At 38.1% G+C, this 23333-nt stretch overlaps 1 protein-coding gene across 1 annotated transcript; it reads left to right on the forward strand.

Moving 5' to 3' along the window:
* The first annotated feature begins 3380 nt into the window (after positions 1-3380).
* slc24a2b (solute carrier family 24 member 2b) lies at positions 3381-21376 on the forward strand. Its single transcript, XM_088419870.1, has 10 exons — positions 3381-3528; positions 5593-6681; positions 11487-11522; positions 11596-11707; positions 13027-13113; positions 13233-13309; positions 13407-13544; positions 15025-15114; positions 17063-17229; positions 17303-21376. The coding sequence occupies exons 2-10, from the start codon at positions 5776-5778 to the stop codon at positions 17550-17552; spliced, it is 1863 nt and encodes a 620-aa protein (XP_088275996.1). The 5' UTR covers positions 3381-3528; positions 5593-5775; the 3' UTR covers positions 17553-21376.
* Positions 21377-23333: the final 1957 nt, after the last annotated feature.

Consider the following 23333-nt stretch of genomic DNA (forward strand, 5'->3'; position numbering starts at 1 on the left):
CCCCGGAAGTCACGTTTTTTTTTTTTTTTTTTTTGATACCAAGATGACTGCTTGTTGAAAAACAAAAAGATCTTCACTATAACAGTTAAATGTAAGGCTAAACACAGAAACATGGACATATATTTGCAAATGAAACTACCTGTAGTAATATTTCATCTATGAAATTGTATTCACTTCGGCACTGCTGTTTCATTTTTATTTTTGGTGCAGATATAGCATCCTATGCAACTTGAACTGGAGGCATGTCCATAAATATTGGGACATGGACACAATCCTCACTTCTAATTTTTGGCTCTCAGCACCACCACAAAGGATTTGAAATTAAATGAACAAGATGAGCTTTAACTGCAGTTTCAGCTTTAATTTGAGTATTTCCAATTGGTCTGGTAAACAGTTCAGGTTTTACTCAGAATATGTTTTATAATTTTAGATTCTTCAAAGTAAACACATTTTTCCCAGGTAACAGGTTTGCACATTTAGGTATACTTTGTATATGGCTCCAACTGAAATAAGACTAATGGGGCTTCTTGGCAAACCAATTCACTTTTCAATTTTTAATACATCAAGTCAAAATTGTTTTTGTGATGAGTAGCTTGTGGAGTATGAATTAAGTAGCATTTAACAGCCAAACAGCCAATAGTCAGGTGATATCGCATGCTGATCCCTGATTGGTTCTCTGAGGTCTGTGGAACCGTGTCTTTTTTGCCATTAGATTCCACCTCTGGAATTTGTCAGAAAAGTGATTTCATAATATGTGTGATGTCAAGGTTGCTGTCGTCAGTCTGGAATTTGTACAAATAGTCCTGCAGCTATTTAAGGCTGAGGCTTTGGTCAGTAAGCCATAGATGAGCCCCCCTTTCAGACGGCACCACCAGCCTTTCGCCAAGCAGTACGCACTCTACCGCCCTAAATTTTCTTCAGCAACGCCAACAAATTCATGTCATTCTTGTGATTGTAAAATAGCACCTTTTTGCTTCAATTGAATATCAAAATGTTATTATTTTTAACAGAGGAAATGAAATGCTTGTATGTTTTGTTTGTGCTATGCAAATGTGGTTTCTCTTGCATGGGAAGAGACTTATTTTTATTTTAGGTCACACAGGCAATCTAGTGCACCTCAGGCTACCTTGAAGGAAGGATAGCTTAGTTTGCTTTCTTACATAACAAGTTTAGCCCTGACAGGACATTGCAGTCCTTAATTTAACTGCAGTCCCCTATCATGGTAAATACAAACAAAAAGTCACATCACATTTTTCAACATGAGCATGTACTATATAGATTTGTCCTCTCTACTTGGAAATGTCGTCCCAGATGGTGGAGGATTGTTACAGGGGTCTTGACAGGCTCAGGCTGCAGCCAATCTTTCTTTAAGCTCTCCACAGCGACTTTTGCTAGTGAGTGAAAGTGAGACGGTCACTCTTTTAAGTATGCCCCTGTTTAATTGGATAGGAACAGTAGGAGATGAGAGACAAAAGGCCAGATTATTTAAATCCAACACTGCTCTGTGGTTTGGTGAGACAAACACACGTCACTCATCTCCATAATGACGTTGCCGCAAAACTTTTGAATGCACTATTTTTGAATGTCATTTTGGGTCCATTGATTGCTGTTCATTATGTTTAGCTGCACAATCACTTTTTTTTTTTTACCCAGGCATTAATTCGTGTATGTAACGTGAGTAGTCCTTAGGCCTAATCCAAAAATAGCTGACCAGCGATGAGAAATTGTGATTTCCTAGGAATGGTGTGGAAACAATCAATTCCAAAAATTAGCACCTGAAAAGATTTATGGAAATAAAATATTGCATTTTGATACATGGTACCAGTCCAAAGTTTTCAGTCTTTTTATTTTTTATTATTTTAAAATTTCATGAATCGTGTGTTGAAAAAAACTATTCATGTATTAAATTGGTCAACACAACAATATCAATCAAAACAAAATTTAGCTCCTTCAAAGCGGACGCATTTTTTTCTCAGGAAATAGGTTTTTCACATTTTGGTATTTTCTGAGTCAGCTTTATAAAGTGTATGGTGGTTTGTGACCCGGAATTATACTTAATTTGCAGCTTTGCATTTTCAAGAGTGAATATTAGCATACCAGGTTAAAAGATTGAGATAAATTAATTACAGTCTGATGACTGTAAGATCTGCTTTCTGTATGATGCTCAGTTCTGTGTTTATGTATCAAGCTTTTTGTGCTAGACTTTTCGGGGATTGGAAAACAAGGCTAAATCACATCCTGACGTGCACACTGATTGGCTATCATTGTGTTTAGCATAACCTGATAGGCTCCTGTTGCGAGTGTGTGTGCATGTGTGTGTGTGTGTGTGTGTGTGTGTGTGTGTGTGGGTGTGCGCAAAGCATGCACCTGCAACTGCAGCCACAGCTAACAAGAGCAACAAAATCACACCTGTAGCAAGCTAAACTCGCAAACCTCTTTGTCAAACTAAACTCGAGAACACCCAATGTTATTTTCTAATCCTATGGCAATTGACAAAAGAAAATCAACTTTCCTCCCTTTGGTCGAAATTGAAGGTTGCAGCCAGCACTAGGGGCTCATCTCAAATACAGCAAAGATAAATGGTTACAACTGCATCTATTAAATAAATAGAGAAACGTCTATGATTGAGGAGTTTTCTCAGAAATTTTAGGTGCGAGGGTTTGAGATTTTTTTTTTAACAACACTAGGTAATAGCTTGCAGTTCTTGACCTCTAGTTGTGTTTGAAATCACTTTAATGTGATGGTTTTTCCAAATGTTCGACTGGTAGGTATCCACGATCTATTTACTACCTTAGAAAATGATTGTGAGAAATAATCAAGGTGAGCGGTATCTTTACAAAATTCCATACATCCATTTTCTACAGCCGCTTATCCTCCCTAGTCTCGCTGGCTCGCTGGTGCCTACCCCAGCCGTTAGAGTTTAAATTGATCAAATTTGTTCTTGCTGAAGAAGCATTTGTCTTTCTCACCGACAAAAATGAGCTCTCTGTTGACCAGTTGACAACCCCTTGCCCTCAATAATAATGCGCATCATCTTTGTGGTTACATGAGCGTACAGCACTTGAGATAGTTTTCCAGGGCTTTATGCACAGGCCGGTGACCCGATGGCACGATAGGCCACAGCTTTATCGTGCCGTAAGCTCGTTGAGGCTGACAACATCCATCGACTTGGGTGTGAGGATGAAGAGGGATGGTGGGGTGAGGTGGCAAGTGTAGTGGTGGCGGGTGTACAGACGGGACCAACGTCGGACTTGACTTCGACGTAGGATGGAAGGGGGAGGAACGGGGAGATACGGAAGGAGGGAGGCAGCTTCTCAGGGGGAGGAATAGAAAAAGAAGGAGGGAGGAGCATTGGCGTTCCGCAATTGGCTTGTTGGCTTTGAAACATCTCAGAGAGAAAGATCTCACAGAGAATTCATCGATGGTAACTTTAAACTAAACATCCGATTGGAACTGTTTTCTATGGGATCGGTTTGATTGGAATATTGTTCCATCTTTAGGCCAGAGGCAGAGTAACCACCAACCAAGGTGAGCAATTCATCTTTGGTACAGTCTCTCAGAGGTTTTTTTTTGTTTTTTGTAATGTTTGGATTAGGGTTGTAGCTAATTATTTTATTAATTGACTGAATAATCAATGAATCATATCATAAGAAGCATGTTTTAAATTACACCCCCTTATTTAAAAAGTAGGATTTTATTCAAAATTGAAGCTGAGGAAAATGACATATTTTTCAGTGATTCGGCTACCGGTTTGACCTGTGAAATGGGCAAAATGTGATCTTTTTCTTCAAAGTAAAACAAATATTTCTCTTGTTTGGATTCAACATGATTATTTCCAGTCTGTTCCCTTAAAGAACTACAATATTTATTGTCAAGAGGCTGAATTCTATGCATTTGAGCAATTTTAACTTTAATCAATCCTGAGTTTGGATATTGTATTTGGATACTGTGATGTGCTACTATGGTTCCCACTCAAGAGTTTTTGTTGTTGTTGTTTTTTTTCTTCTCAAATTGACGTTGCAGTTACTAATATTGTTATTTATTATGGAGACTGATTAATTATTCAGGAAGTTTGAATGTTAAACATTATGTTGCCTCTGTTTGTTAGTTTTAAAGTTTGGGCCTAAAAGTGACATTTGATTTGTGCTGATGTCTGCTTTTTAATTTGGTGCAGCAGTAGCAGCAATGTGCTGGCCCCGTGGTTTAGCTAAGTATATCTTATCAGGGATTAGGGAGCCTCCTAATAAGCTTTCACTAATGTCAGAAGATGCTCACAGGTTCTCAGCACAATGTTAAGAAGGCTGCTGCACTTGCACTAGAAAATGGCCAATGTAAACTCCCCTGATTGCAACCGGGACAAAAATAGCACCGAAGCACCTAAAATCGATGTTGAAAATGTACTGTTTTATTGTTCCCATTTCAATTATGTTTGAGAGAATAATTGCCTTTTTTTTTTTTCCTCATCCAAGCAATATACTTTTCTAGTGTCTGTCATTAACGAACTTTCCATGTTTAGTTTGCAAGTTATAATTCAGTTATAATACCAATTTGATGGTAAAATATGTAAACAGATAAATAAGTGGCGCCATAGAATAACATCAAGGCGTTCTTTAACATCAAAATGCATTCAACGTATATATTTAGGGACAATATTATTCACTTTTCATAGCAACCTTTAAAGCCAATTACTGGTATATTATTTAACAATTTATGCAATATTTTTATTCAGCTTTTTTCTCCTGGTCTGTTGTATATGATGCAGTTAACATACAGTACACCAAGTGCCACAACCTTGCACTGCGATCTCAAACCCAGTTTTTAAAAAAAACATAAATACATTTTGTTGTGACAGATCAAAACATATATATATAATACAACAAAATGGTTTTTCAGTCATTGTTTTTTTTTTTTTTTTTTTTTATAACCATTACCATATGATGAATTTGAGCGTTTGAGTTCCAAGTGCTGGCAGTAACCTGTAGTTTGGACCATCAGAGGAATAGTGTAGTTTTTCTTTTATCAGTCACCAAATAATTAGAAAATACAAAAAAAAAACATCGTCCATCCTGTCCATCGGTGACTTGCCCTTTGTGAGGTGTTCTCGAGTTTATTTGGCAAAGAGTTTTACTATGGCTTGCTGCATTAAATTTACCATTCAGTTGACCGAGAACTCTAAAATGCTCGTCCACTTTCACGTCTTCCTTCTACCCATGGGAGCCTATTAGGTTATGCCAAACACAATGACAGCCAATCAGTGTCCACTTCAGTGTTATTTGATCTTTGTTTTCCAACCCCCAACAACGAAGCATATGAAGCTCAATGCATACAAACGGATTTCATTTGCATACAGAAAACCATAGATAAATTCAGGGATTAAAAAACAGATTAACACGATTAAAAAAAAACATTTTAACTATGACTGCAATGAACTGATCATATTTAGTCTGTTAATCTGACACCCAATTATTTGATACATTGCTCAGTTTTTGCAAAGTCACAATTATGTCACATATTTTTTATTGGCTCTAATCAGAAAGTGATGTTTGCCTTTTTGTACATGCATTCAAATGTTTTGTTTGTGTGTGTGCCCAGGGTGTAATATGAGGAAGCCTTTAAATGGGCTGGACCCTGGAATCCGACTGAAGGGCCTCCATTGGGTTTAAAAGGAGAAGCAACATGCAAACCCATCGGTGAATCAGCGTGGCCTGTCAAATCCCCGCCCTTGTAGCCAGCCGCACCACCAACCCATCCTTCAACTCTACCCTAGAACCAAAGATGATGGAGTCCTTGCTCCCAAGAAGAAGTCAAGACATCATGGATCGTTCCGGCTTCGTTCCCCTTCTCGGACCTCGTCGCAGCTGCATTAGACACCACTACCAGGGCGTGAAGAGAAAACTGCGACCTGGACGAATTCTCGGCTTCATCTTCAGCCTGGTGGTGGTATGCGCTGTGTGTTCATGGAGTGCCTTGTCTCTTGTCACCACGGGGGTACCCGGTGAGCCTGAATCCGATGCTTCAAAAGTCGCAGAGATGCCCCAGAGAACTCTCCTGGAGCACCAGAACGTGTCCGACACTGGAACACCACAGACATCAGATATCGAGATGAATCATGGGGACTACCCAACAGACTACTTCAGCGTGGAGGACAGACGCCAAGGCTATGTGGCTTTGCATATGTTTGGCATGTTGTACATGTTTATAGCCTTAGCCATTGTGTGCGATGAATTCTTTGTCCCTGCACTGACGGTCATTACCGAGAAGTTGGAGATCTCAGATGATGTAGCGGGAGCCACCTTCATGGCGGCAGGCGGTTCGGCTCCAGAGTTGTTCACCTCCGTCATAGGAGTCTTCGTCTCCCACAGTAACGTGGGCATCGGTACCATCGTTGGTTCTGCCGTCTTTAACATCTTGTTTGTGATCGGTATGTGCGCCCTCTTCTCCAAAGAGGTACTGCACCTCACCTGGTGGCCTCTGTTCAGAGACGTCTCCTTCTACATTATTGGCTTGCTCATGCTCATCTACTTCTTTCTGGATAATCAAATCACGCTGACGGAAAGTATTGGCCTGCTCATGTGTTATTGCACCTATGTGACATTTATGAAGTTCAATGCCAAAGTAGAACTGCTCATCAAAAGACAACTAGGGAGCAACCAGGTGGACATATTGGAGACTGCACCCAAGGTATGTCCTTTCCTACAACACAACTTTTTCAGCGCAACCAGTCAGCTGTCCAGTTGTTCTTCAGTATAGATGTTCATCACATTGTGGGGTGAACCCCATGTTCACCCATTTGTCCATCCATCCATGGGTCCATCCAACTTTTTGTCATTTCCAATTTTCGGCCATCAATTTTTCCAACCTTTTAAACTTTGGTTTTATTGAACACGCTCCCCCAAATCCATCTGTCACCCCTATCACCCAGTCTACCATCCACCTATTTACCCAACCACCTATTGGCTTGATTGACAATCAGTAGATGAATCCATTTGTTAGAATTGGCCAATTTCCATCCATCCATCCATCCAATCATGTCTAATTTCTCCTTCCCCACATTTATCAGTCTGTCAATTCATGAATCTTTTTCTTACCTTTCCTGCCCTTCATCTATCACTCTGTCCATCAAGAACACAAGTTTATTATCTCTACACATCCATCTGCATGTTACCAAGTCATATTGTCACCAAACAATGTCACAACTGACTTGTTTTAAAATGAAAGTCGTACAAAAAAAAAGATCAAACATCCTGAAGAGAAACCTTGCCAAGATAGAGTGTGCACTTGGAAGAATGTGTTTCTGACAGTGAATCATGCAGAGTTGTCAATGCCAACTGTGAGGCCAGACATGGTGATAAGCCAGGAGCACACAAGGTGTTGATACACCACTCAGTAATTAAGAGAAGGTCAAACTCATTTGAATTCCTCTGTGCAAAGGTTTGTCTTGCGCTCTCACCTGTTGCTCAGAATACAGTATCAGACACACAGAGAGGCCGAGGCCCTTATTGAGCTGACTTAAAGAACAGGCTTCATCTTTTGTTTCTACTTTTAGAAAACAGATTCAGACTCAAAAGCATTTAGTTCTCTAAATGGGGCTTACGTAACATCAACATGACCCCACTATGGTTCAATGAATCACAACGCTGGATTAAAATGATTTTGAAGCACAATCCTTATATTTTTTTTCTGAATCTGCTTTGCATTTAAAAGTGTGACAAAATACCATAAGAGACCATATTGAGTGTCTTTCTCTGATCATCGCTCAAACACATCTATTCTTCTACATGAATTTGGGAAGCTGTCTTCATCTGAGGCTGTATTTGTTCTGCACGTGACTTGGCCTTGTATTAGAACACTCACTGTGGCAGCCACTCTTCTAATCACTTCACATTGAAAGTCCAAATTATGGAGAGTCATCGTGCTGTGTGATTTGGTGCAAGGTCAAAAACAGACCAACATAAAACCAAGATGATGGTTGTGGCTGATGTGAGATGATGCATTGAGCTGCGTTATGCAGCAAGCCCCTCCTTCCTCAATTATGAGATCATAACAAACTGCCTTCCAAGAAGCATGACTTGCTTTTGGAGACTTTTATTTGTATTGATTACTCTAAATAATTATATCCAGCGTCTTGCTTTTTAATGACTTTTGTGGTGATTTAATTTGATGAGCTAATATTCCAACGTTTTGAAAAATCAGATTCACATTTAATACCAAATATCTTGATTCATTTTTCCAAACAGTCTCATGCGACACAGTATATGCTAAAGTAATGAGCACATTGAACCAATCAAATGCTTTGTGGCTTGTGCTGCCTTCTGGGAATCAGCTGTACTTTTGGCTACATAACATCACCCACGAAAAGAGCTTTTCCATTTTTGTTGCAGGGCACTTGATGTGCACCTGTCCTCATGTAATGGTCGTTGTTAATCCCAAAGGTTAATGCTGTTTAATCCCATTATAGCCGCTAATAATAGTCAGGTGCTCTCTGGTGGTAAAGGGAATCACAGAAGGCTGAAGAACAAGAAGGCACATCTTCAATTGAGCCTGACAATATCTTTAAGTTATGACCGTTGAGGACATTGTTAGGAGACTAAACCAAACAATGACTTTAGTTTCTGTCTTGGACGAATAGTGAGAAGCTGCTGGTTTGCTTGATGATAGCACGAAAGACACCAATCCTCTCTGATCCCCTTAACATCTTCTTACCTGCAATGACGACAGCAAACACACATCCCAGCGCTCGCTCAGTCAGCGCTGCAAAATGTCAACAGACATTACATGCATAAATCATTGTTGCAGGTTGGCACACTGCACTTGCAAACATGATACCTTTCAGTTTTCTGCTCCTTCTCCCCCATTGCAGTGCTTTTCGATTATTTTTGGCAAAGCCCCATATAGCAGAGACAACTTTTAATGCCCCCCCCACTCGTCGTACCTACTTTAAATAGATTATTATTCATTAACATTGTATGAGTCTACCTAAAAGAATTTTTTTAACAAAAGAAAAAGGCAATATAAATCAACTTTCAACAACTGTTAACTCATTTTTTACAGTTTATACAGGTTACAAGTAAGTCTAAAGCTGAAAAAATTACCGAGTGCATCAAGGTGCCTGAAAAATAAAGAGATGGCAATCCTTATGTTATTGCAATCACACTTCATCACCTTAGCTGTTCTCAGTGGGAATTCCTGCTAGCCTCAAATATTTCCCCGACTATATTTGGGTTGACGTCATTTGCGTACACTCGTGTTGGCTCTGAATCGTGTCCAGGAGCTAGTATTTCATCAAAATAGATTCTACATTGCCTCAAAAGAGATCACGCCAGACATCCACAATTGCTCCATTTAAGGTTAAAAAAAGAAAAAAATCATGACAGGTTCCACAAAACGATTAAAATTTGACTTGCTATCCGGCAAGAAGCGAGGAGAGAGATAATAAGCATTGGGCTTTTCTCGGAAATGTGTTCCATTGTTTTAAATGAGAATTTAGTTCAAGTTCACCCACTTGTTGGTCCTTACGTTGAAAATGAAGTGGACGGTCACATTTAACATAAAAGGAATGCCAAAACTGATTGAAATTAAAAAAGTATGATGTTATGAAGAAAATGCATTCTTTTTACGCTTAATGGCGTCTTATTTTCCTTGGTGAGGATCGCCTATTGTGACTAGAGCATGCTAGCAAAACGTGAATGGCACCACGCTGAGTTTGCCAAATAAAAAGTGAATGTTTTTTTTCTTATGTCAAAAATTTTGTGGAGAAAATTTAAATGAGTCTACACTGTAATATCTTGTTGACAAGTGAGGATTTTTTGTCACAGCCTCAACGTAACATATTTTACATGTGTTGTTGGTATTACAACTGTTGAGTAAAAGCAATCAACAAGCTCACAGTCATCCCCCATTGAGCTCAACGAACACAACAGTAAACCTCCAGTTTCTCAAACAATAATTATTAAAAACTTTTATTACCTCTGTATTCACAGTATGAGCAATGCATAAACGTTAATGTAATTGTATTAAGAATATTACTCTAGGGCATTGCTGACAAATCCAGCAACGGTTGCAAAAATTTTACTAATAATCTTGTGTTGATATAAGTGTGCACAGGGTGCCATATGTGGCAGTAGCGATTCCAAATTCAAATTCCTGCATAATGCAGTCGCTGTAACACAATGAAGCAAAACATGAATTGCTTTATGTTCCCACTAATGTGTTCTTATTTTGAAATTGAAAAATGTATTGTTCGTCTTGACAAATAGTAGATTTGTTTATAACTGCAATTACTGTGTTAAAATCTTCGCCTTGAGAAGTGCCTTCACGTACCCCAAGCGGCTAGTGTTACCACCATTTGAGAACTGCTGGAGGAACATGAAGGCACTTCAATCAACGAAGATTTGAACACAGTAGCTGCAGTTATCAACAAATCTAATCATTTGCTCCAAAGGTATTTTCAAATTAAGAACACATTAGTTTCTCAAAATGAACATTTCTGTCTTTTTTTTCCAGTCCTATAATCAGCTAAAATGATAAAATGTACTTGACCAGCAATGAGCCCGCTACCCGTTTTTTTGCACTTCAAGATAGACTTGCATTGCACATTAATATAACTATCAATGATATTGTTTTGGTGATAGAGGAGTATGAATGTGAACAACATTGGACATTAAATACATTACAATTCCTTGAAAAGGTTTCCAGACAATTCCGGTTTTGAGCCTTAGTAAGTGAATTCCAGTGGAATTCGCCATCATTGTTGTTTTGTCCTGCATTTATGTAGGTCAAGTCCAAGCATTAGTTTTGTTTGATGTATTTATTTGTTTTCCAGGAAGCCAGCCAGTCAACTGTTTGTCACAGTCATTCAGAGGATGACTCTTAATTGTCAAAATCCTTCATACTGACTCTCACAGTACCAGAACTAGGGGAACATGGCAAATGTAGTCAGACCTAAAGTAAGCTGAGCATTGGTGGAGTGTTCCACTCACCTACTGGAACATCTCAAAATATATAAATACTCTTTTCACTTCACCAGACTAGTTAGAGGGTACATAGTAGAAAATACGTATTTATAATGGTTAGCATTTTAACTTGTTTAGCAATGTTGAACCATTGACCTAGCACGGGCGTAGTGGCCATTGAAAATTTCGGAAAAATTATTAGATTTGCTTGAATGAATGGTGTTGATTACATATCCCCCATGTGACAGCCAGAATTTACACCGCTGATGAGCTCTTCAGTTGCATCAGAAGAGGGTTTTGTTTAAACTGCATGTACACACTTGATGTACCACCCTCTGAATCATCAATATAGTGTATTAGATCACTTTCTGAGTTTTATGTGTTGCTTGCAGCATCACCACCTCCCCTTAAAAGTACCATGTTAATAGGTGTGCTGTAAGATGAGAGAAAGGTGGTTACTACTACTGTAGGAATTGTGAAACTATTTGTGGCGACTAAACAGGAGCATGTTCTCCCTTTGTGTTTGTCCAACAGGTCACCACCCCTCCCGATGACGAAAACAAACTTATGGTGAGTCCGCAAAGGTTTTTTTTAAGCCCCTAAAAGAATATTGTGACCTGTGATATACGTATTTTCATTACAGGCCAAACCAAGGTTACAACGGGAAGGCAGCTGTGCTTCACTGCACAACTCATTGATGAGAAACAGTATTTTCCAGCTTATGATACACACACTGGATCCCTTGAGTGATGAAGGTGTGTGTTTTGGCAAAATACACACTGATATGTTGCACTCAAATATTTCAACGAGGCAAACTCCTGGTTGTTCTATAACAACAGTTTCCAAAAAAGATCAAATAAAAAAACGTTTTTACAAAGATACCATTGCTCTTTACAAAAATGACTGAAGGGAAACATAAACCTAAAGTTTAAACTGGTCCAAATATGTCATTCTGATTAATATTGCGTTTTTGAGCAGTTAAATCCACCTGTTTTTTTTTTCACCCTTGTCTCAGGGGTGACCATTTTGTCATTTTCTCGGCCCGAAAATGACAAAATGACATCAGAGTTGTTCAGGGCTCAGTAAACAACCAATCACAGCTCACCTTTTTTTGAGCAAGGTCATGTGACACTCACTAGCTGAGGCCTTGATTAGTTGTTACCTGGGCTCTGAGTAACTGTGAGGCCATTATCAGACAAAGGCAAAATGGCCACTCCCCGAGATGGTTAAAAAACAGATGGATTTTCCCGCTTTATTCATATTGCACAAATGCTGTGTTCATCAGAAAAAAAAAGCAACATAATTTGTATGCAAATACAGTTGTATTTGTATTGTATTTGTATAAGGATGATGATGTTTTTAGTTTGTGCAGACAAAATAAAATTGAGTAAATTCCACTGAACCTCCGCCAAATAGAAAAATAAAAAAATATTTGTATCTGGGCTGCATGGTATATATCAGAAAGAAAATGCTTAGTTTGGTTTCCCTGTAAAATTACATTAGTATCAAATAGGTATTGGAGGAAGTGTCATGTGAAGTAAGTGAAACTAATCAAATCTGATATGGAATTAATTATAAACATCATCAAATACTACACTTGTTAAGAGATCAGATGACATATTTCAAGATAATCGTTGTTTCTACTCTATAGATACTAATATTAGAAACAACTCTCAGTATGACCAAGTGTACTTTAACACAACTGCATATACAATCTCAAAATTATATTGTAAAATTAATGGCTCTCTGGCAATCAAAATTTTGCATTATTACATCTCTAAAGATAGAAATGTATACATTATATGACGTATTAGATTGGAGAAGAGTACAGCGATACAGTATTTTGAAATAAAATTATAAGCTTCTATGAGCTGATTTATTTCTTAACCCTGGAGAACCCAAGATCCCTTTTCTTGTAAGAAAATATCATTAGAAACTGACCCCATTCAAGTTCATGCTTTTGGCCTGTTACTTCATTGGTTTCCCAAAAATAATAAGAGTACAAACAATTTCCAATAATGCACAGTTTAAAAAAAACAAAAACAAGACTAATATTTACTTCTTTTGTTTTCAGGACGATTCAAAGAAAAGGCATCAATCCTTCACAAAATGGCAAAACAGAAGTGTAAAGAAGATCAGACTGTTAGCGCCAATGGTATTGGTAAGTTACGTTGCAAGTATTGCAGATGCCTTACGAAGCTTCAGCTCTTCTCTGAGTCGTTGCAGTCCATTTCAATGTGTACGTTTCATTCCCAAATATCTGTTTCTTCTCTCCACAAGCGATTAAAACCATTTCCGCAAGCTCCAAGGTCGCAGTAGAAGTCACGCCTCCCATGAATGGCGTTGTAGGAGAAGAGGTATGCCCTTTGCCTTTGCTCCAGTTTAAATCTGGAAAAAAAAGCAGCTGTGAAATGTGAAGAGAAAGGAAATGAAAGTAAACGAGCTCTCCATCAGGGTGGCGAGGAGGAGGAGGATGAAGATCAACCTCTGAGCCTGGCCTGGCCCGACACAAACAGAAAACGTCTCACCTACCTCCTCATTCTCCCTATTGTATTTCCTCTATGGCTCACACTGCCTGATGTCAGGAGAGAGGTGACAATACACACACACACACACACACACACACACACACACACACAGTAATGTACAGTATAAAAGGATAGATAGGTAATTTCTCTTCCAATGAGGCAAATTAAACAGTCACAGCAATAAAAAGAGTTTGGCAGATTCCTCACAATAGTAATTCCCTCTGTAAAATAGTAAAGTGGTAATTTTATATTTGTCTTTAATTTAATCCCACTTAAAAGAAAAACATTCCAATTAGAAATACATGAGAAAATTAATAGCATAAAGATATCATATGCTAATCAGACATTTTACAATGAAATCTAGTTTGCGTTTCATGTACAGCAACTTCTTTACATTCCATGTTGAACACATTTAGTTAAATATGAGTGTAGTACAATATATTCAAATTTAATCTTGGAGAATAAGTTTTTTCAAAGGTTTGAATAATGTTGATAAAACATTGAATGCAGTATATTGTATTGGAATTACAAAGTACTTTTTAAAATGTATTTTCATTTGTAAGGTCATGATGTTTTGTGTATAAAATTGTATTGGCTTACAACAGTGGTTCTCACACTTATTTTATCACGTTCCCCCTGTGAAATACATTTTTCAGACAAGTACCTGTTAGGTTTGAAAAAAAAAAAAAAAACGACCAAAAACATTTCTTTTTTACTATCCCAAATACATTTTTTTTTTACACTTCTTAAGACTCCAGATATTCAATTCCAGGTACTTATTTAATGTATATTAATGTTGGCTAATAGGTCTAAAAATGGCTGTTACTAAATGAATTAAGTACTAAAGTAATGTATTACTTTAGATAATTAACTCATCCCGATTCAATCCCAAAGGCGAATTTCTACATCTTTGCAAAGTCCAGACATCCAATCCCAAATGCTTATTTGCATCGTTTCTCCCCAAATATTGGGGTAATGGAGTGTGTGGAAATATCTAGCACCGGATGAGTTAAATTTTGGGACTACATTTGTAGCGGTAAGTGTAGGTGTATTTTATTCCGAGATTTCAGAAGAAAGGTGGTGTTAAATCACATGTTTTATTTCCAGCATGTTTGCTGGGAAATTGTGCCATGAATGCATAGTTGCCTGCAATGTTTTGCAGGTGAGTAGCGAGATCATAATTTAGCAGTCAGTTGCTTTATGTTCTAATAAATTTGCTCTTAATTTGAAAATAAAAATATATTGTTCGGTTCACAAAATAACAAAGCATTACGGTAAGTTAGATTTTCTGATACCTGCAGAATTCTTGCACACGTACCCCCATTTAAGAGCCATCGGCCTACAATAGTAACATATATTATATCTAAATGGAACTCTTTAGCAATAAAACCCTTGCCTCGTTTTAGATCATTATGTTCTCTTACATGGCATATTGCCAAATTTGAAAGTTGAAACTCCTTAAGTGCAAATATAATACCGTATTATGTTTTAAGACATGAGCTAAAGCAAGACATTGAATTTTTCATCCTGTGTGCTTGTTTCAGACCTCAGAAAAGTTCTTCCCCGTCACCTTCATTGGTGCCATCTCTTGGATTGCTTTCTTCTCCTATTTGATGGTGTGGTGGGCTCATCAGGTAACTGACACACAAACTTTTTTTTTACCTATTCTCTCCTGTCTATTTCTGAGCCGCACTTTGAATGCAGCAGTCAGGGTGTTAAATATATGACCTCTGCCGCTAATCCGTGGCTAATCTGACTTGAGCCACAGCCAGATCAACCTCCAACACTCTATTTTAACAGTGCAAATGCAAAAGACAGACATGAAGCAAGAGATCATGCGTGCAAGGTCCATTCCACTTATCCTCATTTGGGTCGCGGGTGAGTTGGAGCAGATGCTAGCTGACTTCGTGTGAGAGAAGGGTACATCATCAACTGCTCGTCATTGGCAGCCAATGATAGAGCCAGGGCTGTACTATTGTGGCCAAAATAATAATCACAATTATTTTGGTCAATATCGAAATCACCATTATTCATCCTGTTTGGTCAAACATGTCTATTTATTGCCCTTCTTTTAAACAAACAGTATATAAACAAGAATTTGAGACTTGATTCTCACAAATAATAATAATAATAATTATTATTATTATTATAATAGTCACAGCTAGTTTACTTGTTGAGTGCAAACCAATGCAAAAACCTACTTAAAACCAAGTACATTATTTACTTACACTTACTTATATTTATTCCCATTTTGGGCCTCAATTGACAGCTAGCACAGTATATATCAGGAATCAACTCAAGAACTCAATGCCAATCAACATTGGTAAATAATATATTAGGGTGAGAAAACCAAAAGCTTTTGCCACGCAAATATGTGGGGAAACATTGCCCCTTCGTGGTACAACGACAAAGTGCTAGATTTGACATGTATAGTCGGCTTTTTAGACGTTAATATCGCTGAGGATCATCTTAATTAATGGGAATTGCGATTCAAATTAATTAATTGTGCAGCCCTACACAGGGCATAAAGCTATTTATATTATTAAGTAAATGAAATTGAATCATAGTGCCATGCCTATGTTCATGTTTAACCAGAGTAGTGAACGTATTTGTGAACTACCGAATCTTTATGGCAGTCTTTAAAACCATTATTAGCACCAAGCTCTCAGATGCTAGGTGTGCTGAAAATATGTTTTTACAAATAGCCTCTTTCTTATGCCCACATTAAATTATAATGCTGTCAGTATACTGGATACGGCACCGCGTTGTTACGGGATTTTCAATGGCATGGCGAGAGGTCCTAGCTTGTGGGCTGGCAAGCTGGGTCATTTAATAAGCCACTGTGGTGCAGTGTCGATGTGTAGATCCACAAGACACTTCAGGAAAAGTAATTTGTTAACTATACAAGGCAGCACATTATTTTCGACCTGTAGTTCACACTATGCAAATGACATTTGAGCACTTTCTTAATGCTAGTTATATACCCACAATGCTTTAGGTTGAATACAGTGTTTGTGATGCCCCAAGTAACACCATCTAGGAACATAAGATCACGACTCATAGCTTTGTAAATTGTGGCATCCAAGGATTGTGCGTTTTTCAAGGTATTGGAGTAGCTATCTTTTTAACTGTGCCCTTTAGTGGTAAAAAAATAGGTCAAATAACTGTAACTAAGTAACTAACAGCAGTGCCAAATAGCAAGTCCTTGGCCAAAGGTGCTCTGCTCAAATATTGTGGGCTGCTAAATGCCCCCTTGCACTGTGTTTCGATAATAAGAAAATATGTTTTGGTTTGTCCTTAGGTATGTCAAAAAAAGAACATACTGCGATCTTATTTTACTTTCAAAGTCAGCCGATGATTGCATTTTATTTTTGTCTGCGCTGTGTCCATAGAGGATTAATGTAATTTGATTTTTTAAACCTAATAACTATTAATTGCAATGTGTTGTTACATTGCTGCCTTTTGAATGGCTATTTCCAGAGTTACACTATATTTAGAGAGGGATAATCTATCCGCATGTCTCTCTTGGTGGTTAAATAATGAATTAATGGAGCTATAATCTTACTCTTGTTTGCCTTGTAGGTTGGAGAGACATTCTGGATCACAGAGGAAATCATGGGTCTGACAATTCTAGCAGCAGGCACTTCCATCCCTGACCTGATCACCAGCGTGATCGTGGCCCGTAAAGGCCTGGGTGACATGGCTGTGTCCAGCTCAGTGGGCTCAAACATCTTTGATATCACTGTGGGGTAAGTGTAAGATTAAATGAGATCCCACACGAACATACTCAAGCTCATTATTGAACGTTAACTTTGCCTGTAGTCTGCCATTCCCGTGGCTCATCTACAACATCATCAATGACTTCAAGCCGGTGGAGGTGAGCAGCAACGGCCTGTTCTGCGCCATCGTCCTCCTCTTCCTCATGCTCCTTTTCGTCATCATCTCCATCGCAATCTGTAAGTGGAGGATGAGCAAGCTGTTGGGCTTCCTCATGTTCCTGCTCTACTTCGTTTTCCTCGTTGTCAGCGTCATGCTGGAGGACAAAATTCTAATCTGCCCGGTAACCGTTTGAGAGAGGAGCCTGATTGGTGGCGCTGCCGCCAATTTAAAACTTGATTTCAGCCGTGAGGCTCTATTTTGTGGGTTGATGCCTACTTGAAGAAAGTGATGGACCAGTTTCATGAACACTGACTGATATGGACTAGTCAAGCAAGGTTCATCATCCGAGATAGTGATGTGAGTGAAAAACACCACTTGTTGTTCTCTTGGACGCAATGAAGTTTCTTACATGATTGATGAAAAGAAGATTGAAGTGGACATTTTTTTGCATTGTAAAACTCCGGAGGAGATTCTCATTATCATGGGGAAAAAGAGAGGAAAGGACTTCATGTATGTAAAGCTTAGATATTTAGATTTTAAAAAGTTCATTTTATTCACTGCGTCGCTATATATCGTCATTCAATTTGGTTATTCAGAAACATTTGAGCAGTTGATGTTGACCTATTTAATGTATAACAAACATACTGTAAGCTATATCTCAGTACAGTACCTGAAAGTTTAACTGGTTGAGGTGCCCGTTATCTCAGCCCAAATCAGTATGTGAGAAGGGATTTTTTTTGCATACTGTACGATTGTGAACAGACCATGCTTGTGTTTTGTATGCCTTTAAATCCATCACATTCTGACTGTTGGCCCTCTAATTTTGCGTTGTGCATTCAACAGCAACGCAAAATTAGAGGGCCAAAAGAGAGAAGATCCTTGAACATCTTCTTGATGAGCATGCAACATGGAAAAGTATTGGGACACCTTGGAACCTACAGCAAGTGAAAATGGAAGCAAAAACAGTGAGTTATACACATGTGGACAAGTTAAGTCAAAGTTTATTTCTAAAGCACATTCGAAAAACAACCTCAAGGTGCTAACCAAAGTGCTGTATGGTTACAAAAGTACAAAATAAATGATCAAGCACAAATATAGTAAAAAAAAAAAAAAATACAATAACAACTGTGGTAAAAATCTAAAGTAATATAAAGAAAAACTCTTAACAAATGTAAAACCCACAATAGTCACTTCATTCTAATAATGGTCATTTAATATTATGTTTATTTCATTTTTTTGACAAATTAAAATCAATTTCAATTGTGGTCTTGCATAAATATAAAAAAAAAAATTCTCCTGGACTAAAATGATGGTACAACTAGAAAGGGTTGAAAATACTGTAATTTGACAATCGGTACATCAACCGTGTCCTCTAATTAGCATCACAAGTGACTTCAAACTTGCATTTAGTCATCCTTTTTAAACAGCATCAAAATGCCACTCTGTTGATTGGTGACATGATTTGCACCACACTAAACATTTACCAGGGGAACCTAAGGAGAACATTTTCCCAGAAGATTAGAAAGAAAATTCTAGACAAGCATGCTAAAGGTAAAGGCTGCATGACCATTTCAAAGCAGATTTACATTCCTGTGCATACAGTTGTGTATAATGAGACATTTATGAGCTACTGGACTGTGGCCAACCTATCTGGACGTGAATGGAAGAGAGGGTAGCAAAAGAGTACAGAACAACCTCCAAAGAAATTGAGAGTGCACTCCAAAGTCCAAAGAAAACAAGCGCAAGGAGGACACCACTTTTATTAAGAAATCATATGAAAGCAAAATTGTGTGTTGACAAGCCACAAAGGTTCTGGATGTATGTCCTATGGACAAAATAGACAAAACTGAGACCATTTCTGGCAAGGAATATTGGAAGGAATACTCTGTCTTTTTAGTGTGTTCTCAGATGCAAAAGACAAACAAAATACAAATCAAGAAAAGAACACTGTTCCTTCTGTAAAAAATGGATTAGGCTGAGTTAAACACACAGCTAAAAACATGTACAATTAGCTAAGAGCAAAACTTTAAACTTTACAGCAGCGGCCATCTAAAAGCCCTGATTCAAACCCAATTGAACATCTATATATTGTCATCCGGAAAAAGCAACCCTCAAAACTGAGACAACTTCAGCAATGATCATGAGGGGTTAGCCAAAATACCTGCTGATGTGCAGAGGTCACATTGAAAGTCACACAAATCATTTGTTTGCAGTGATTGCCTCAAAATTATGTTTTGCTACTTTTTTTCACATTGATGTTTCTTCTATGACCACTGGTGTTTTCTTTCATTACAGAACGTAGCAACAATTTTTTCCATGTGTTTAACTTGATTTTTCCGCAGTTATAACAGCAAATAACTTGTCTGGGAAGACTTTTAAAAAGCTCTTGTAATATGTTCAACAGTCATTGAATGATTACCGTAATCCTCCAAATATAAGACACACTTTTTTCCCCCCAAAATGAAGACCGAAGGTATGGGTATAAAATTTTAATATTTCTAAGAGGTTTTACCTGACATGTTTTGGCGTTTATCTTTTGCCTTCTTCAGTATCACATCTTAGAACCTCTTAGAAATTTTAAGATTTTAAAGGTTTTATTTTAAAAATGTCAAGTCTCACACGGCCTGACAAAAAGAAAACAACAGTCGATTTTAAAGTATAGACAGATTGAATGATATTCAAGTAGTAATTGTGGTCTTTTGGCATATGCACACAATCATAAATTTGTGAAACACAAATGCTGCACAACTTCACATATTTATGGCAAAATGAACTAGACGGATAATCAAATGCTTCTAGCGCACTTTTGGTTGTGAAGACAAGAAAATATGAGAGTTTTAAGATTTATTCTGTTTTGCTCTAGTTTTTACATTGCTGCCAAAGTTTAGGTGCAACTTATAATATAGAAAATAACAGAATTTGACCCCAAAATGAGGAGTGGGCCCAATACACTGGTGTGTCTTATATTTGGGGAATTAAGGTAATTAACCAAGTCAATAAATAGTGTCTCAATATTTTTGTTATATTTTACAGAATATTTCCTTTCTACTTCAAAGATATGCATTTCTGCTACAGTTGAATTCATCATTGTACTGAATAGGGTGCAAAAAGTATTTTGTTTGCTTGTACTTCAAAGTAAATAAGGTACTGGTACCAATTTCTTCAAGAAAATGACTTGTTCGATTTACTTTAATTGACTCAACATGTGTTTTAAAACTACACGACAGATGAGAAATGTCATGAGAAATGTCTGATGAAGGCACAGTTAGTATTCCTAAAAAAAACACCATCTGCTGCATTTTTGTCTTATACCCCAAATTGTTTTGTGCTTGCAAAAATGACTTTTTTTTTCAGTGCAATTTTAATAGCACATGATACATGTACTGTAAAGTCAAAATGTAAGGTGGTGAGGTGCTGGAATATGCCCCCCAATACCATTATATTTTTTAAAATCCCAAACATTTTTTTCAGATTTAGCTATCTATTGAATTGTGTGTTTCACTTTTCTCTCTGGTCATCACTATTGAACTAGTTCCAATTTGGACCAAAAAAAAAAAAAAACCCCACAGAAATACACTTTAAGTCTGTTTTTCACGTTGAAATATATAAATTGAACTCTGTTATTATCAAAATGTGTTTGTTTTTTTTTTTTTTTGCATTTGAGTGTGATTGTAATATATATGACTGTATATAAACTCTTATAAACTCCTGTATGTAATCATAGCCAATTCAACATCTATTCTAAGTCAGCTTTAGGGCGCTCATGCAGTAACATTTTGAAATTGTTGCTTTGATGATTATCTGTGAGGTGCACATGAGTATGTGTCCATTGCAAACATATTCACACCAATCACTGGATTTAATGACGATTATTATTTATTTATTTTTATTCATTGTTATGCGAGGAGAATGGAATCTTCCTCATTTGTTACTTGAATAACAATGTAAAACATACTGTATCATCTGTCTCACTGTATAAAAAGATATCAATAAATTAATACTGAATTAAAAACATAATCTTATTGCGCAATTGAATTTTGGTACACACACAAACATTATATATATATATATATATATATATATATATATATATATATATATATATATATATATATATATATATATATATATATATATATATATATATATATATATATATGGTGTGGCGGACACTAGGACCATGTCTCTCACCCAGTAGGCATGTCTCTATGATCCTTTGATGCTTTGAACCTGTTGGCTTTGTCTTTGCTGTTTTGGACTTTGTTGTATCAGTTTTGTGATGACATGCGAAGAGTAAAGATCTCCACTAGCACAGCAACGTGTGGTTTCTTCGCCTCGCCACATTGGTGACCCCAGACGTTAGAATGGGTGACCCCGGATGGGTCATCTTGCAATATTATTATCCCAGACGTTAGAAAGTTTCGTCAGGCTGTTGGAGATGTAGTCTCGCCACATGGGTGACCCCGGACGTCAGAATGTTTCAGCGAGGAATCACCGCAGACGTCCCACATCGTGACATTCCTCCACCAGCCTACTATACGTCCAGCAAGCTGGTACCACGTCAGCCAGCCAACACCCCGACGAGGGTCCTCTCACCCGTCGCCCAGTCCCTTGGCGCACCAGGGATCGAGCCAGCCAGCAACAGGCTGGTACGGGCGCTCGTGAGAACGGCTGTGCAGTCCAACTTCGGAGTCCCTGGCCGTCGACCGGGATCTTCCAGCCGGGCGGCCTCATCTACTACCGATGTCCGTCCGGCCTCAACAGTAGGCCTCCAGCCACCATCGTTCAGCCGCCCCTCCGATTCACCATGCCCGCAGGTATGGTCAGAGTATACATCGGAGCGGGTCAGCTGGTGTTGGTGCCGCAGCAGGTTCATGCCCAGGCACAGACTGGGACGCAGCCGCGACCGGCCGTCCCTCGGAAGCCACTGTGCCTGCCAGCATGCGGGTCAGCACTGCCACTCCGGCTCCTGCGGAACTTCAGAACATCCCTTTGCCAACGCTACCTCATGGTTTTCACGCTGAACGTCTCACCCTTACTCCCGTCGCACCTGGGGCCCTGGTGTCACATACACCGCCCAGGACCGGACTGAGTCTCAGGGTGCCAGACTGGTGAATACCCTGTGGGGTTTTCCGTTATGCCTTTCTGGGTGTTCGGGGGGGAGCTGTGTGGCGGACACTAGGACCATGTCTCTCACCCAGTAGGCATGTCTCTATGATCCTTTGATGCTTTGAACCTGTTGGCTTTGTCTTTGCTGTTTTGGACTTTGTTGTATCAGTTTTGTGATGACATGCGAAGAGTAAAGATCTCCACTAGCACAGCAACGTGTGGTTTCTTCGCCTCGCCACAATATATATATATATATATATATATATATATATATATATATATATATATATATATATATATATATATATATATATATATATATATATATATATATATATATATATATATATATATATATGAGTGAAGCAATAACGAACCGCAGTATAACGAGGGAACACTACTACTACTACAGCACGGTGAACAGTCTTTATGCAGTACGCATATTTACCATACGAGAGCAGTAGTCACTATAGCATTAACGCATGAAAGAACCAAGGAAGACATTTCCGGAAGTCAAACTATACTATTGCATAACCCACAAAAATGAACGTAGTCAGAGACGATACGTATCTTAAACATTGCGTGCTTACGGTGCTGCTTACTTAGAAGGGGCAAATACTTTGGCGACAGCAATCAGCAGAGTTAACAAAACATATCGACACATAATACCGCACACAAATTAATATTTCGCCTTGTAATCACAACGAGGGAGCTGGTTATACTATTTACGAAGTAGAAATTACGTATATTTTTTTTCAAATGTTTTGTTTTGAAAGCACACGCTTCAATGTTCACACATTAGTGCAATTTTTAAAACATCTATTAAACATTTATTACAATGCACGTGTTTTCAAATTGATGCGTT

Source organism: Hippichthys cyanospilos, chromosome 7 (assembly GCF_059441005.1).
Source record: "Hippichthys cyanospilos isolate Australia breed blue-spotted pipefish chromosome 7, RoL_Hcya_1.0, whole genome shotgun sequence".
NCBI classification, from domain to species: Eukaryota; Metazoa; Chordata; class Actinopteri; order Syngnathiformes; family Syngnathidae; genus Hippichthys; species Hippichthys cyanospilos.